Genomic DNA, 16,039 nt, shown 5'->3' with positions numbered 1-16,039 from the left:
CTCCCACACTCCTTCTCTCTCTCTCTCTCTCTCTCTGTTTATACAATATGTGTATATATTAGGATGATGTCACCCACAGTGGTCAACTGTTTAAAGTTATTTTGCCGGTATGTTCACTCCTCTGGAAATATTACACTATATTTTGCATGCAATAAAATGTCCAGTGTAAATAAACCCAGGTAATATAGATGTTTGTTTCCTGTTCGACATGTTTCCTGTGGTGAAGGAGGTTTTCTTCAAACCTCAATCTCCCGCTGAAACCAGAATTAAACCAAGGCCCAGTTTAACAACAACGTTTGAAAGGAATGTGAGAGTTTTTATATAAGTTACTGACCTGTGAGCAGGTACAGCATACAGACATGTTATGGTCATGTGACCTACTGATGATCAAGTGGCACAGACAGCCACGCCCCCTCACTAAATGTAAACTATTTGACAAAATGTCTTCAGTTTCACATTACAGTTTAAGGTCTATCACTCAGGATGTCGCTGAATTGTTGCGAATTGTTTTTGGAATATCGCAAGCATTGAAAATGGCGACTCGCTTCATGGTGCTGAGGATCCTGGGAAGAGTGAAGTGTGATTTAAGGCTGGTTGATTGGTTCGCAGTTTACTGTGTTCTTGTGTTGTGATGTATGAATTGAGGTCACGATGGTGTTTTTACAGTGCAGCCACAAGTCAGAGCTGTCGTCGCCCTCGGTACTGCTGCTGCTAGTGATTATGACATGTCACTTTTATCTATTAGAGTAAACTCGGCAGAATAGTTTTTTAGAAGTTGTAATTACCTTCAATTATCCACCACTGCACTGTCTCATAACTGCCCTCATTCTGACATGTCAGAGAGAAATGGTCATATATAAAAAAAAAAAGAAGAAGAAACCTTTATTTGTCATATGCACACTTCAAGCACAGTGAAATTCATCCTCTGCATTTAACCCATCTGAAGCAGTGAACACACGCACACACACTCAGAGTGAGCAGCGGGCAGCCACACCAGAGCACCCAGGGAGCAGTCAGGGGTCAGGTACCTTGCTCAAGGCTGCCCCACATCAACCTAACCTGCATGTCTTTGGACTGTGGGGGAAACTGGAGCATCCGGAGGAAACCCATGCAGAGAACATACAAACTCCGCACAGAAAGGCCCTCACCGGCCGCTGGGTTCGAACCTGGAACCTTCTTGCTGTGAGGCGACTGTGCTAACCGTGCCGCCCTAGAAAAAAAGCTACGATGGACAAAACTCTAAAAGAAGCCCATCCATCCATTATCTGTAGCCGCTTTATCCTGTTCTACAGGGTCGCAGGCAAGCTGGAGCCTATCCCAGCTGACTACGGGCGAAAGGCGGGGTACACCCTGGACAAGTCGCCAGGTCATCACAGGGCTGACACATAGACACAGACAACCATTCACACTCACATTCACACCTACGCTCAATTTAGAGTCACCAGTTAACCTAACCTGCATGTCTTTGGACTGTGGGGGAAACCGGAACACCCGGAGGAAACCCACGCGGACACGGGGAGAACATGCAAACTCCGCACAGAAAGGCCCTCGCCGGCCACGGGGCTCGAACCCGGACCTTCTTGCTGTGAGGCGACAGCGCTAACCACTACACCCTTAGGTGCCGCCCTAAAAGAAGCCAATTTGCTAAAATACACTCATAAATAACTTTACTTTTTCTTGTCACTGAGGTGGCACTGAGTAGTAATTAGATTAATTAGCTTTTAGATTAAAGCTTTAAAGCTATATCAGTTGTCCCAGTAAGGTGCAAGGATGTAGCTTAAATTATGGTTTAATAATAACAGATAGAAATTAAAGGGGCAGAACATGTCATAATAATAATAATAATAATAATAATAGGCGGCGGCAGCAGCAGCAGAGGCAGCGGGGCATAGTGTCTCCGCCCACTGTCTGTCTGTTTGCTTTCTGATTGGTTGATCCCGGGGTTTTTTTTTGTACTCCAGCTGTAAACTCCTCCCCCCGCTCCAGAACTCCGCGCGCCTGTCCGAGCGCTCCAGTCCGGTGAAGCTCGCGCGACCCCGCGGTTGGCGCGTCACGTGCACAGAGGAGAGAGCCCCGGGATGCTATTTAACATCACAGAGCGGGAGACGCGTTGGGGGTAATTACTCATCACCGCGGGCGCTGCTGGCGGGGTGAGGCGCTGCTGGCGGAGTGAGGCGCTGCTGGCGGGGTGAGGCGCTGCTGGCGGAGTGAGGCGCTGCTGGCGGGGTGAGGCGCTGCTGGCGGGGTGAGGCGCTGCTGGCGGGGTGAGGCGCTGCTGGTGAGGCGCTGCTGGCGGAGTGAGGCGCTGCTGGCGGGGTGAGGCGCTGCTGGTGAGGCGCTGCTGGCGGAGTGAGGCGCTGCTGGCGGGGTGAGGCGCTGCTGGTGAGGCGCTGCTGGCGGAGTGAGGCGCTGCTGGCGGGGTGAGGCGCTGCTGGTGAGGCGCTGCTTTTCTCGGAGCCTGTTTTTTTTTTTTTCTCATTGGATGAAAGCGTGCGCGCGCGGCACAATGGCTCGGAGCTTGCGCTCGGCTCGTGCGCTGCTGCTGCTGCTGCTGCTGAGTGGCGGGTCAGGAGTGGCGCGCGCGTTCGGGACAGGCGGCGCGGAGGAGGAGGAGTCGGAGTCCGCGTGCGAACCGATCCGCATGTCTATGTGCCGTGACCTCGGCTACAACGTCACGCGCATGCCGAACTTGGTCGGAAACGTACTGCAGGCGGACGCAGAGTTACAGCTGTCCACTTTCACCCCCCTCATCCAGTACGGGTGCGCAAAACAGCTGCGGGTACGAGTCTCTCTCTCTCTCTCTCTCTTTCCCTCTCTGTCTATTTCTGTTTCTATCTATCTATCTATCTATCTATCTATCTATCTATCTATCTATCTATCTATCTATCTATCTATCCTTCAGTCTCTCTCTCTCTTTCCCTCCCTTCACACACTGAACAGATCTAAACATAAACATGGGCTACCTCTCAAATTAGAGTGAAACACGATGGAAAATGATCTCTCTCTCTCTCTCTCTCTCTCTCTCTCTCTCTCTCACACACACACACACACACACACACCTGTATTTCTGTTCTAGCTTTCAGATGTGTTTAATTTGTGTAAAGTGTGTTAATGAACTGTGTGCACTCTACTGTTCGAGTTTACACCAGCAGTGTGCATTTGATTTCAGCTCGGGGACAAACTGCTCATTGCACACTGTGAAACTGCACACTGTTCACCACACACCGCACACTGCGAAACTGCACACTGTTCACCGCACACTGCTCACAACACACTGCACACTGCGAAACTGCACACTGCTCACCACACACTGCACACTGCTCACCACACACTGCACACTGCGAAACTGCACACTGCTCACCACACACTGCACACTGTTCACCACACACTGCACACTGCGAAACTGCACACTGCTCACCACACACTGCACACTGTTCACCACACACTGCACACTGCGAAACTGCACACTGCTCACCACACACTGCACACTGTTCACCACACACTGCACACTGCGAAACTGCACACTGCTCACCACACACTGCGAAACTGCACACTGTTCACCACACACTGCACACTGCGAAACTGCACACTGCTCACCACACACCGCACACTGCGAAACTGCACACTGTTCACCACACACTGCACACTGCGAAACTGCACACTGTTCACCACACACTGCTCACCACACACTGCACACTGTTCACCACACACTGCACACTGCTCACCACACACTGCACACTGCGAAACTGCACACTGTTCACCACACACTGTGAAACTGCACACTGTTCACCACACACTGCACACTGCTCACCACACACCGCACACTGCGAAACTGCACACTGTTCACCACACACTGCACACTGCTCACCACACACCGCACACTGCGAAACTGCACACTGTTCACCACACACTGCACACTGCTCACCACACACCGCACACTGCGAAACTGCACACTGTTCACCACACACTGCACACTGCGAAACTGCACACTGTTCACCACACACTGCACACTGCTCACCACACACCGCACACTGCGAAACTGCACACTGTTCACCACACACTGCTCACCACACACTGCACACTGTTCACCACACACTGCACACTGCTCACCACACACTGCACACTGCGAAACTGCACACTGTTCACCACACACTGCACACTGCGAAACTGCACACTGTTCACCACACACTGCACACTGCTCACCACACACTGCACACTGCGAAACTGCACACTGTTCACTGCACACTGCGAAACTGCACACTGTTCACCGCACACTGCACACTGCGAAACTGCACACTGTTCACCACACACTGCACACTGCGAAACTGCACACTGTTCACCACACACTGCACACTGCGAAACTGCACACTGTTCACCACACACTGCACACTGCTCACCACACACCGCACACTGCGAAACTGCACACTGTTCATCACACACTGCTCACCACACACTGCACACTGTTCACCACACACTGCACACTGCGAAACTGCACACTGTTCACCACACACTGCACACTGTTCACCACACACTGCACACTGCGAAACTGCACACTGCTCACCACACACTGCGAAACTGCACACTGTTCACCACACACTGCACACTGCTCACCATACACTGCACACTGCGAAACTGCACACTGCTCACCACACACTGCACACTGTTCACCACACACTGCACACTGCGAAACTGCACACTGCACACCACACACTGCGAAACTGCACACTGTTCACCACACACTGCACACTGCGAAACTGCACACTGTTCACCACACACTGCACACTGCGAAACTGCACACTGTTCACCACACACTGCACACTGCTCACCACACACCGCACACTGCGAAACTGCACACTGTTCATCACACACTGCTCACCACACACTGCACACTGTTCACCACACACTGCACACTGCGAAACTGCACACTGTTCACCACACACTGCACACTGTTCACCACACACTGCACACTGCGAAACTGCACACTGCTCACCACACACTGCGAAACTGCACACTGTTCACCACACACTGCTCACCATACACTGCACACTGCGAAACTGCACACTGCTCACCACACACTGCACACTGTTCACCACACACTGCACACTGCGAAACTGCACACTGCACACCACACACTGCGAAACTGCACACTGTTCACCACACACTGCACACTGCGAAACTGCACACTGTTCACCACACACTGCACACTGCGAAACTGCACACTGTTCACCACACACTGCACACTGCTCACCACACACCGCACACTGCGAAACTGCACACTGTTCACCACACACTGCTCACCACACACTGCACACTGTTCACCACACACTGCACACTGCTCACCACACACTGCACACTGCGAAACTGCACACTGTTCACCACACACTGCACACTGCGAAACTGCACACTGTTCACCACACACTGCACACTGCTCACCACACACTGCACACTGCGAAACTGCACACTGTTCACCACACACTGCACACTGCGAAACTGCACACTGTTCACCACACACTGCACACTGCGAAACTGCACACTGTTCACCACACACTGCACACTGCTCACCACACACTGCACACTGCTCACCACACACCGCACACTGCGAAACTGCACACTGTTCATCACACACTGCTCACCACACACTGCACACTGTTCACCACACACTGCACACTGCTCACCACACACTGCACACTGCGAAACTGCACACTGCGAAACTGCACACTGCTCACCACACACTGCACACTGCGAAACTGCACACTGCGAAACTGCACACTGCTCACCACACACTGCACACTGCGAAACTGCACACTGTTCACCACACACTGCACACTGCGAAACTGCACACTGTTCACCACACACTGCACACTGTTCACCACACACTGCACACTGCTCACCACACACCGCACACTGCGAAACTGCACACTGTTCATCACACACTGCTCACCACACACTGCACACTGTTCACCACACACTGCACACTGCGAAACTGCACACTGTTCACCACACACTGCACACTGCGAAACTGCACACTGTTCACCACACACTGCACACTGCTCACCACACACTGCACACTGCGAAACTGCACACTGTTCACCACACACTGCACACTGCGAAACTGCACACTGTTCACCACACACTGCACACTGCTCACCACACACTGCGAAACTGCACACTGTTCACCACACACTGCACACTGCGAAACTGCACACTGTTCACCACACACTGCACACTGCGAAACTGCACACTGTTCACCACACACTGCACACTGCTCACCACACACTGCACACTGCCCACCACACACCGCACACTGCGAAACTGCACACTGTTCATCACACACTGCTCACCACACACTGCACACTGTTCACCACACACTGCACACTGCTCACCACACACTGCACACTGCGAAACTGCACACTGTGAAACTGCACACTGCTCACCACACACTGCACACTGCGAAACTGCACACTGCGAAACTGCACACTGCTCACCACACACTGCACACTGCGAAACTGCACACTGTTCACCACACACTGCACACTGCGAAACTGCACACTGTTCACCACACACTGCACACTGTTCACCACACACTGCACACTGCTCACCACACACCGCACACTGCGAAACTGCACACTGTTCATCACACACTGCTCACCACACACTGCACACTGTTCACCACACACTGCACACTGCGAAACTGCACACTGTTCACCACACACTGCACACTGCTCACCACACACTGCACACTGCGAAACTGCACACTGTTCACCACACACTGCACACTGCGAAACTGCACACTGTTCACCACACACTGCACACTGCTCACCACACACTGCACACTGCGACACTGCACACTGTTCACCACACACTGCACACTGCTCACCACACACTGCACACTGCGAAACTGCTCACCACACACTGCGAAACTGCACACTGTTCACCACACACTGCACACTGCTCACCACACACTGCGAAACTGCACACTGTTCACCACACACTGCTCACCACACACTGCACACTGTTCACCACACACTGCACACTGCTCACCACACACTGCACACTGCGAAACTGCACACTGTTCACCACACACTGCACACTGCTCACCACACACCGCACACTGCAAAACTGCACACTGTTCACCACACACTGCACACTGCTCACCACACACTGCGAAACTGCACACTGTTCACCACACACTGCACACTGCTCACCACACACTGCACACTGCGAAACTGCACACTGTTCACCACACACTGCTCACCACACACTGCACACTGTTCACCACACACTGCACACTGCTCACCACACACTGCACACTGCGAAACTGCACACTGTTCACCACACACTGCACACTGCGAAACTGCACACTGTTCACCACACACTGCACACTGCTCACCACACACTGCACACTGCGAAACTGCACACTGTTCACCACACACTGCACACTGCTCACCACACACTGCACACTGCGAAACTGCACACTGCTCACCACACACTGCGAAACTGCTCACCACACACTGCGAAACTGCTCACCACACACTGCGAAATTGCACACTGCTCACCACACGCTGCGAAATTGCACACTGCTCACCACACACTGCACACCGCGAAACTGCACACTGCTCACCACACACCGCAAAACTGCAAACCGCACACTGTGAAACTGCTCACCACACACTGCAAAACTGCAAACCGCACACTGCGAAACTGCTCACCACACACTGAAAAACTGCACACTGCAAAACTGCAAACTGCACACTGCGAAACTGCACACTGTTCACTGCAAAACTGCATACTGCGAAACTGCTCACTGCAAAACTGCTCACTGCGAAACTGCTCACTTCAAAACTGCTCACCACACACTGCAAAACTGCAAATCGCACACTGTGAAACTGCTCACTGCTCACCACACACTGCAAAACTGCACACTGCAAAGCTGCAAACAGCACACTGCGAAACTGCACACTGTTCACTGCAAAACTGCATACTGCGAAACTGCTCACTGCGAAACTGCTCACTGCGAAACTGCTCACTTCAAAACTGCTCACCACACACTGCAAAACTGCACACTGCAAAACTGCAAATCGCACACTGTGAAACTGCTCACCACACACTGTGAAACTGCACACTGCAAAACTGCACACTGCAAAACCTCTCACTGCAAGCTACTACATATTAATTTCTAGTTGATTATATGGTCAGTGAAAGACAGCATCATTTTTCCACACATAGGAACACGGAGTCTGTAAATACAGTATCGGTGACAGTGACAGATTCAGGAGGGACTAAAAACATAAAGGTTTAAATACACCGGGAATAATTACACAACCCCACCTGCAAAACTAATCCCATCTGAATAAGGCTAGAGAATGTGTGAGTAATATAATATCATATTGTTACTCTGAACACTTCAAATTACTGTTACACTCTAGGGGCTGGACGGGGGTGCAGTGGTTATCACTCTTGCCTCACAGCAAGAAGGTTCTGGGTTCAAAGCTTTCTGTCTGCTCTCCACATGCCTGTGGGGGTTTCCTCCGGGTGCTCCGGCTTCCTCCCACAGTCCAAAGACATGCAGATGAGATTAACTGGCTACTCTAAATTGCCCGTGACAGGGTGTTAGCCCTACAACCTGCCCAGGGTGAACCCCACCTCGCGCCTGAAGTCAGCTGGGATCGGCTCCACCACCCCCCGCGACCCTGATGGATGGATCTTGCACCATAGTCATGTTCTCACCAACTTTCTGAAGAGTTTCAGAATCTTCCTGAATGAGTTCCCAGTTTGTGTTTCTGCTGCACTGCAGAAACAGTGGCCTAATATTAAAGTACCTGGAGAAAACCTGGTCCCAAAAATGCACTTGAAATGTTTCTCCTAGCTGTAGAACCAGCACTAGACATTTTTGACCTAATACTTGGGTGGAGATGTTCCCCTTTGCTTGGAATTATACTTTAGCAATCCCATTTGTTTTTCCCAAAAATGTCTGGTAAGAGGGTCAGCCGCAAGCTCGTGTTTGAGTAATCAGCGACGTTCAGAACGGAAAGCCCCAAGTTACTGCAGAAAAATGTGTCTCAAGCAGGTCAACTAAAGAGGTTTCTGGAACACACTCCAGAAACTCAAACTTCTCTTGTGTGAATATATCTGGAGAAGTTCCTGGTCCCACCTTTACCAGAATTACTTTGAATTACAACGCAGAAGAATCTCATCTCATCTCATTATCTCTAGCCGCTTTATCCTGTTCTACAGGGTCGCAGGCAAGCTGGAGCCTATCCCAGCTGACTACGGGCGAAAGGCAGGGTACACCCTGGACAAGTCGCCAGGTCATCACAGGGCTGACACATAGACACAGACAACCATTCACACTCACATTCACACCTACGGTCAATTTAGAGTCACCAGTTAACCTGACCTGCATGTCTTTGGGGGAAACCGGAGCACCCAGAGGAAACCCACGCGGACACGGGGAGAACATGCAAACTCCACACAGAAAGGCCCTCGCCGGCCCCGGGGCTCAAACCCAGGACCTTCTTGCTGTGAGGCGACAGCGCTAACCACTACACCACCGTGCCGCCCACGCAGAAGAATAGATTTAAAAATAAAGATATCCAAATTTATTCATCAGAAATCAGTCACATCACCGTGGTACAAAAGTGAAAACTCTAGAATGCAGTGAATACGTATACACACACACACATAACACACACACACACACACATGCATCCACGTAATGTTACAAGAGAGAGAGAGAAATTCCCAGGCAGAAGCACATTATTCTTCGTTAAAGTAACAAACAAAACACTTTCTCCCACTTAACAAAACATTTTGTGAAAGAAAAAGAAATTTTGTTTCACAATGTCACTCTGAGGGACCAAATGCCGTGTTCTCACTCACCTCAGACATCGGGTCTTCATGTGTTTGATTACTTCTTTGTCAGTATACTTGTTTAATGTGCGTCAAAAATAATACAATGTCTGCAAGAATAACATCGTTAAACATCACACTGTATTTTATAACTAATTACTGCTGTTAACATTCTCTCTCTTTCTCTATCTGTGTCTCTCCATTAGTTCTTCCTGTGTTCAGTCTACGCCCCGATGTGTACGGAGAAGGTTCCGGAGCTGATTGGTCCATGTGGCAGCATGTGTCTGTCCGTGCAGAAGAAGTGTTTGCCCGTACTGCAGGAGTTCGGCTTCTCGTGGCCTAACTTGCTGAACTGCAGCCTGTTCCCGCCTACAAACGATCACACTCACATGTGTATGGAGGGCCCGGGTGAGGAGGATGAGAACGATGTTCGTTTTCCATCGGTGCGCACGCTACGGCCGCACCATGGCCTTGACGCTGAGTGCATCCCTCTTGACCATGACCCTGGTGAAGACCCCACTCCCCCAGACCGCTATGTGTGGTCAAAGCGCAGCAGTTCCTGCATGCTGCAGTGTGGCTACGACTCTGGATTATACAGCCGTTCTGCCAAGACATTTGCTGATGCCTGGATGGCACTGTGGGCAGGGCTTTGCTTCGTCTCCACCTCCTTCACGGTGTTGACGTTCCTGCTGGACTCAGGACGGTTCTCCTACCCAGAGCGTCCCATTGCATTTCTGAGTGTGTGCTACAACGCATACAGTGCTGCCTTTCTGGTTTTGCTAGCAGCTGGACGTGAGCGCGTGTCGTGCGATGCTGATGACGCTGCCGTCCCGATCCTAGCGCGGGATGGTTTAAAGAACTCAGGCTGCGCTGTGGTCTTCTTGTTGGCTTACTTTTTCGGTATGGCAAGCTCCGTATGGTGGGTAATCCTCACATTAACTTGGTTTCTAGCAGCAGGACTTAAGTGGGGACACGAAGCCATTGAGATGCACAGCTCCTACTTCCACGTGGCAGCATGGGCCATCCCAGCAATCAAAACCATTGTGGTGCTCGTCATGCGCCTGGTTGATGCAGATGACCTCACCGGCCTGTGCTACGTCGGCAACCAGAACCTGGAGGCACTCACTGGTTTCGTCGTGGCACCACTTTTTACATATTTGGCTGTTGGGACGCTGTTCATTGCCGCCGGACTTGTCTCACTGTTTAAGATCCGGTCCAACTTGCAGAAGGATGGCGCCAAGACAGACAAGCTGGAGCGGCTCATGGTGAAGATTGGCGTCTTCTCTGTGCTCTACACTGTCCCGGCCTCCTGCGTTGTGGCGTGCTACTTCTACCGCGTCTCAAATTGGTCTGACTTTCAACAAGTGCCGAGTGACTCATACGCTGCTGCCGAGATGCTCAGGATCTTCATGTCCTTGCTGGTGGGCGTAACTTGTGGCATGTGGGTGTGGTCTGCCAAGACACTGCAGACCTGGAAACGTCGCTGGATACGCCTACTCTGTCCACAGAACAACACACGACGGACCCACACCAACAAAAATGGCATTGGTAAAGGGAATGAGACTGTGGTGTGAAGCAGTGAGAAACCCTGTGACATGGACAGAGCGACATCTAGTGGACACTCACTGTCACTGTGCCACTTACTGCATCATTGTTCTTGGACAAATTTCACCAGATTGTTTTTTACACTGGACTACGCAGTATGGCACAGTGGAAAACATGCAGGAAGATACAATAGGAAGTTGTCATGATAGGAAGCTGTGTGGTGGCAGGAACTAGCAGGGCTGCTTCTCCAGTTTGGGTGAATGGACAACGAGTCGACTGAAGTGCCTTGTTTCTCAGACTTTCTGCCAGTCTTGGCACATGATGGTAGCTTTCATCTACAATGCAGCAAAGACACCTGAGAAATGGAGTTTTTCCTCTCCTCAGGAAACAGCACCATTTACCTCGCATCAAGACCACAGCCATTGGGATTCTAAAATCCTGGATTAGCGTTTGACTTGCTGTATGCAAAATGGCGCCGCAGTCAAGAGCTCTTCAGTCATTAGCACTATGTAGCACTGATTCGGGAAACAGATTGAGTGATGTTCAGGAGTGGTTTTGCTTCACTGCAGCTTACTCCAATGCGGATGTATCCTCGACCCTCCACTCAACCCCTATTCACTATATCATTCACATAAACACCTTGAACATCACCAGTCTATTGTGGGCATGTAGGGTACATCATTTGCATGCAGTATGCAGTGCAAGTATTTTTAAGTTCGTTTCTTAGACAAGGATTTTAAGATCGTTACCTTGTTGACAGTTTCAGCGTGAAACTTCCACCTTTCTCAGAACTGTCACCAGATGTCAGGTGGTGACGTGCCTTATCAGCTGATGTTACGTTATAGAGGCGTGAACGTCCTGTCCGATTTGACAGGTAGCTCACGCCTCCTGCTGTCAGGTCGCTCCCCCAGGACGGCGCTCCAGGTGTGTGACAGCGCATACGCTCCTTCATCCCGGTTTATCGTCCTTTCTGCCCGCTTGCGTATCTCCACTGCCTCTAAAATCCAACGCTGGAATCTATTTTCTTCAGCGCGAATGACTCTGGCCTCTTCCCAATTCATTATGTGATTTTGTCGTTTGCAGTGGTCTGAAATGGCTGATTTTAGGTTTTCTTGGTGTGCTTTTTCTTTTTCAGATCTTGTTGTTGTTTCTTTCTCACATTCTATTTGGTGTTCTTTCCTTCGTGTATGGAAACATCTGCCCGTTTCACCAATATAGACTTTGTTACATGAACGGCAAGGGATTTCATAGATGACATTGCATTTGTTGTCCGGTTGTATTTTGTCTTTGGGGTGAACTAGCAACTGTCGGAGGTTCTTGTATGGTTTGGATTCGCGCTGAAGAAAATAGATTCCAGCGTTGGATTTTAGAGGTAGTGGAGATACGCAAGCACAATAAACCGGGATGAGGGAGCGTATGCGCTGTCGCACATCTGGAGCGCCGTCCTGGGGGAGCGACCTGACAGCAGGAGGCGTGAGCTACCTGTCAAATCGGACAGGACGTTCACGCCTCCGTAACATAACATCAGCTGATAAGGCACGTCACCACCTGACATCTGGTGACAGTTCTGAGGAAGGTGGAAGATTCACGCTGAAACTGTCAACAAGGTGACGATCTTAAAATCCTTGTCTAAGAAACGAACTTAAAAATACTTAAACAGTCAGACATAATGAACTTCCACTACATAGTATGCAGTGCATTATGGGATTTTGTGTGTGCACTGGATGTCCTCCATTATAGGCCCTTTTCATGTTTTCTGGTTAAAGACATAGCCAGAGGTCCAGATATTATCAACAGGTTAATATTTGGATGTTGTTGGGTGAACTAAATGTCTTTAAGTTCACACCTTTAAGGGTGTTGTTTATTAGCTGATGAGTGGGGCATAGACCAAGGAAGCCTTATACTTATCTTTAAAACTAAGATGGAGTGTGTCGATGGTGAGCTCATAGAAAATTTAAACCAACCAACCAAACAACAACAACAGCAACAACAAAACCAACAGGGAAACCAGAAGGTTTCTGGAAAAATTCTGAAGTGTTTTCGATTAGCGGTCTATTTCTCCTAGTTATGTGAAGTATATTAAATGTAAAATGGCTACCTTATTAAAATATAGCCCAAAAGATTCAAATGTTAGACCCAGGAGATTCTGCCAATTTAAAGCGCTATAACTACTGGGTTTTACAGAACACACACCGAGTTTAACAGAGGAAATTAAAATAGGCTGTGGGCACCAGGAAATGATGCTTATCATATATTCATGGTCTGTCTGAACGTTCATGTACTGCGACTCTATCCTGTGTGGTTTTTCCTTTTTTCTCGACGCGTTATTAACACGGCTATATTTAACTACCCTGAATATTTAACACAGGAAACGGACGCTTTTCACACTTCCGCTCACAGTAGACTTTGTGGATGAACTTTACTTTCACTACAACAAAAACAACGATGGGAAAGAAATCCAAATAGAATTAAACACAATTAATGAGACGTGGTATAAAAAATGAGCGCTGCACTGGAATCAAATATACAAGTTGAAATATTAGCATAAAGTAAAGTTTGAAATAAACAAACGAGAAATAAATAAAACTCATCTGACAGACTCTGATGCTAAGAACACGTTTGTGTGGCTGTTCGTTCCTCCTCGTGACTGCTAGCATGTACAGTGGTGCTTGAAAGTTTGTGAACCCTTTAGAATTTTCTATATTTCTGCATAAATATGACCTAAAACATCATCAGATTTTCACACAAGTCCTAAAAGTAGATAAAGAGAACCCAGTTAAACAAATGAGACAAATATATTATACTTGGTCATTTATTTATTGAGGAAAATGATCCAATATTACATATCTGCGAGTGGCAAAAGTATGTGAACCTTTGCTTTCAGTATCTGGTGTGACCCCCTTGTGCAGCAATAACTGCAACTAAACATTTCCGGTAACTGTTGATCAGTCCTGCACACCGGCTTGGAGGAATTTTAGCCCGTTCCTCCGTACAGAACAGCTTCAACTCTGGGATGTTGGTGAGTTTCCTCACATGAACTGCTTGCTTCAGGTCCTTCCACAACATTTCAATTGGATTAAGGTCAGGACTTTGACTTGGCCATTCCAAAACATTAACTTTATTCTTCTTTAACCATTCTTTGGTAGAACGACTTGTGTGCTTAGGGTCGTTGTTTTGCTGCATGACCCACCTTCTCTTGAGATTCAGTTCATGGACAGATGTCCTGACATTTTCCTTTAGAATTCACTGGTAAAATTCAGAATTCATTGTTCCATCAATGATGGCAAGCCGTCCTGGCCCAGATGCAGCAAAACAGGCCCAAACCATGATACTACCACCACCATGTTTCACAGTTGAGATAAGGTTCTTATGCTGGAATGCAGTGTTTCCCTTCTCCAAACATAACGCTTCTCATTTAAACCAAAAAGTTCTATTTTGGTCTCATCCGTCCACAAAACATTTTTCCAATAGCCTTCTGGCTTGTCCACGTGATCTTTAGCAAACTGCAGACGAGCAGCAATGTTCTTTTTGGAGAGCAGTGGCTTTCTCCTTGCAACCCTGCCATGCACACCATTGTTGTTCAGTGTTCTCCTGATGGTAGACTCATGAACATTAACATTAGCCAATGTGAGAGAGGCCTTCAGTTGCTTAGAAGTTACCCTGGGGTCCTTAGTGACCTTGCCGACTATTACACGCCTTGCTCTTAGAGTGATCTTTGTTGGTCGACCACTCCTGGGGAGGGTAACAATGGTGTTGAATTTCCTCCATTTGTACACAATCTGTCTGACTGTGGATTGGTGGAGTCCAAACTCTTTAGAGATGGTTCTGTAACCTTTTCCAGCCTGATGAGCAACAGCAATGCCTTTTCTGAGGTCCTCAGAAATCTCCTTTGTTCGTGCCATGATACACTTCCACAAACATGTGTTGTGAAGATCAGACTTTGATAGATCCCTGTTCTTTAAATAAAACAGGGTGCCCACTCACACCTGATTGTCATCCCATTGATTGGAAACACCTAACTCTAATTTCACCTTCAAATTAACTGCTAATCCTAGAGGTTCACATACTTTTGCCACTCACAGATATGTAATATTGGATCATTTTCCTCAATAAATAAATGACCAAGTATAATATTTTTGTCTCCTTTGTTTAACTGGGTTCTCTTTATCTACTTTTAGGACTTGTGTGAAAATCTGATGATGTTTTAGGTCATATTTATGCAGAAATATAGAAAATTCTAAAGGGTTCACAAGCACCACTGTAGGTCTGACTAGCATTTTGCTATTGTCTAGATTTCACATTGAGCAAAGAAACACTCATCCATGTGATGGAAATGAACTGAACTGAGGTAAAAACATGAGTTTGCTACATACAGTATCTAGCTTCGTTTTCAGTGCTAATGTCAGTTAATATTACTATACTCTAGCTGTGAATGGATTACTGCATGAAGGATTTATATCGTTTTGCAGCTTGGAATTCTTCGTTGCTGATTTTTCCAACAATTCGAGATACATCTTCAAAGTTAATGTTGGCATCATTGATAAACATGAGGTAAAAAATAGAAATAAGGCTTACAGAAAATCATAGTACCTCATTTATATGTACTTCAGGTTTTTTTTTTTTGTTCAAATAGCCCAATGTGAGA

The 16,039-nt window shown here is 48.4% G+C and overlaps 2 protein-coding genes across 2 annotated transcripts in view; both read left to right on the top strand.

Annotated features, from left to right (window-relative positions):
• LOC132900270 (T-lymphocyte activation antigen CD80-like) overlaps positions 1–16,039 on the top strand; it is a 44,848-nt gene that overhangs the window by 14,316 nt on the left and 14,493 nt on the right. The window lies entirely within an intron of this gene.
• fzd4 (frizzled class receptor 4) lies at positions 1,988–12,159 on the top strand. The gene is made up of 2 exons (XM_060943312.1): positions 1,988–2,779; positions 10,056–12,159. The coding sequence occupies exons 1-2, from the start codon at positions 2,483–2,485 to the stop codon at positions 11,421–11,423; spliced, it is 1,665 nt and encodes a 554-aa protein (XP_060799295.1). The 5' UTR covers positions 1,988–2,482; the 3' UTR covers positions 11,424–12,159.

Source organism: Neoarius graeffei, chromosome 16 (assembly GCF_027579695.1).
Source record: "Neoarius graeffei isolate fNeoGra1 chromosome 16, fNeoGra1.pri, whole genome shotgun sequence".
Taxonomy (NCBI): Eukaryota; Metazoa; Chordata; class Actinopteri; order Siluriformes; family Ariidae; genus Neoarius; species Neoarius graeffei.
This window is presented reverse-complemented; position numbering and strand designations above follow the sequence as displayed.

Coding starts and splice junctions, on each gene's coding strand:
- fzd4 (XM_060943312.1), top strand. CDS start 2,483: ATGAAAGCGTGCGCGCGCGGCACAATGGCTCGGAGCTTGCGCTCGGCT. Junction 2,780..10,055: donor GGTGCGCAAAACAGCTGCGG/GTACGAGTCTCT, acceptor TCTCTCCATTAG/TTCTTCCTGTGTTCAGTCTA.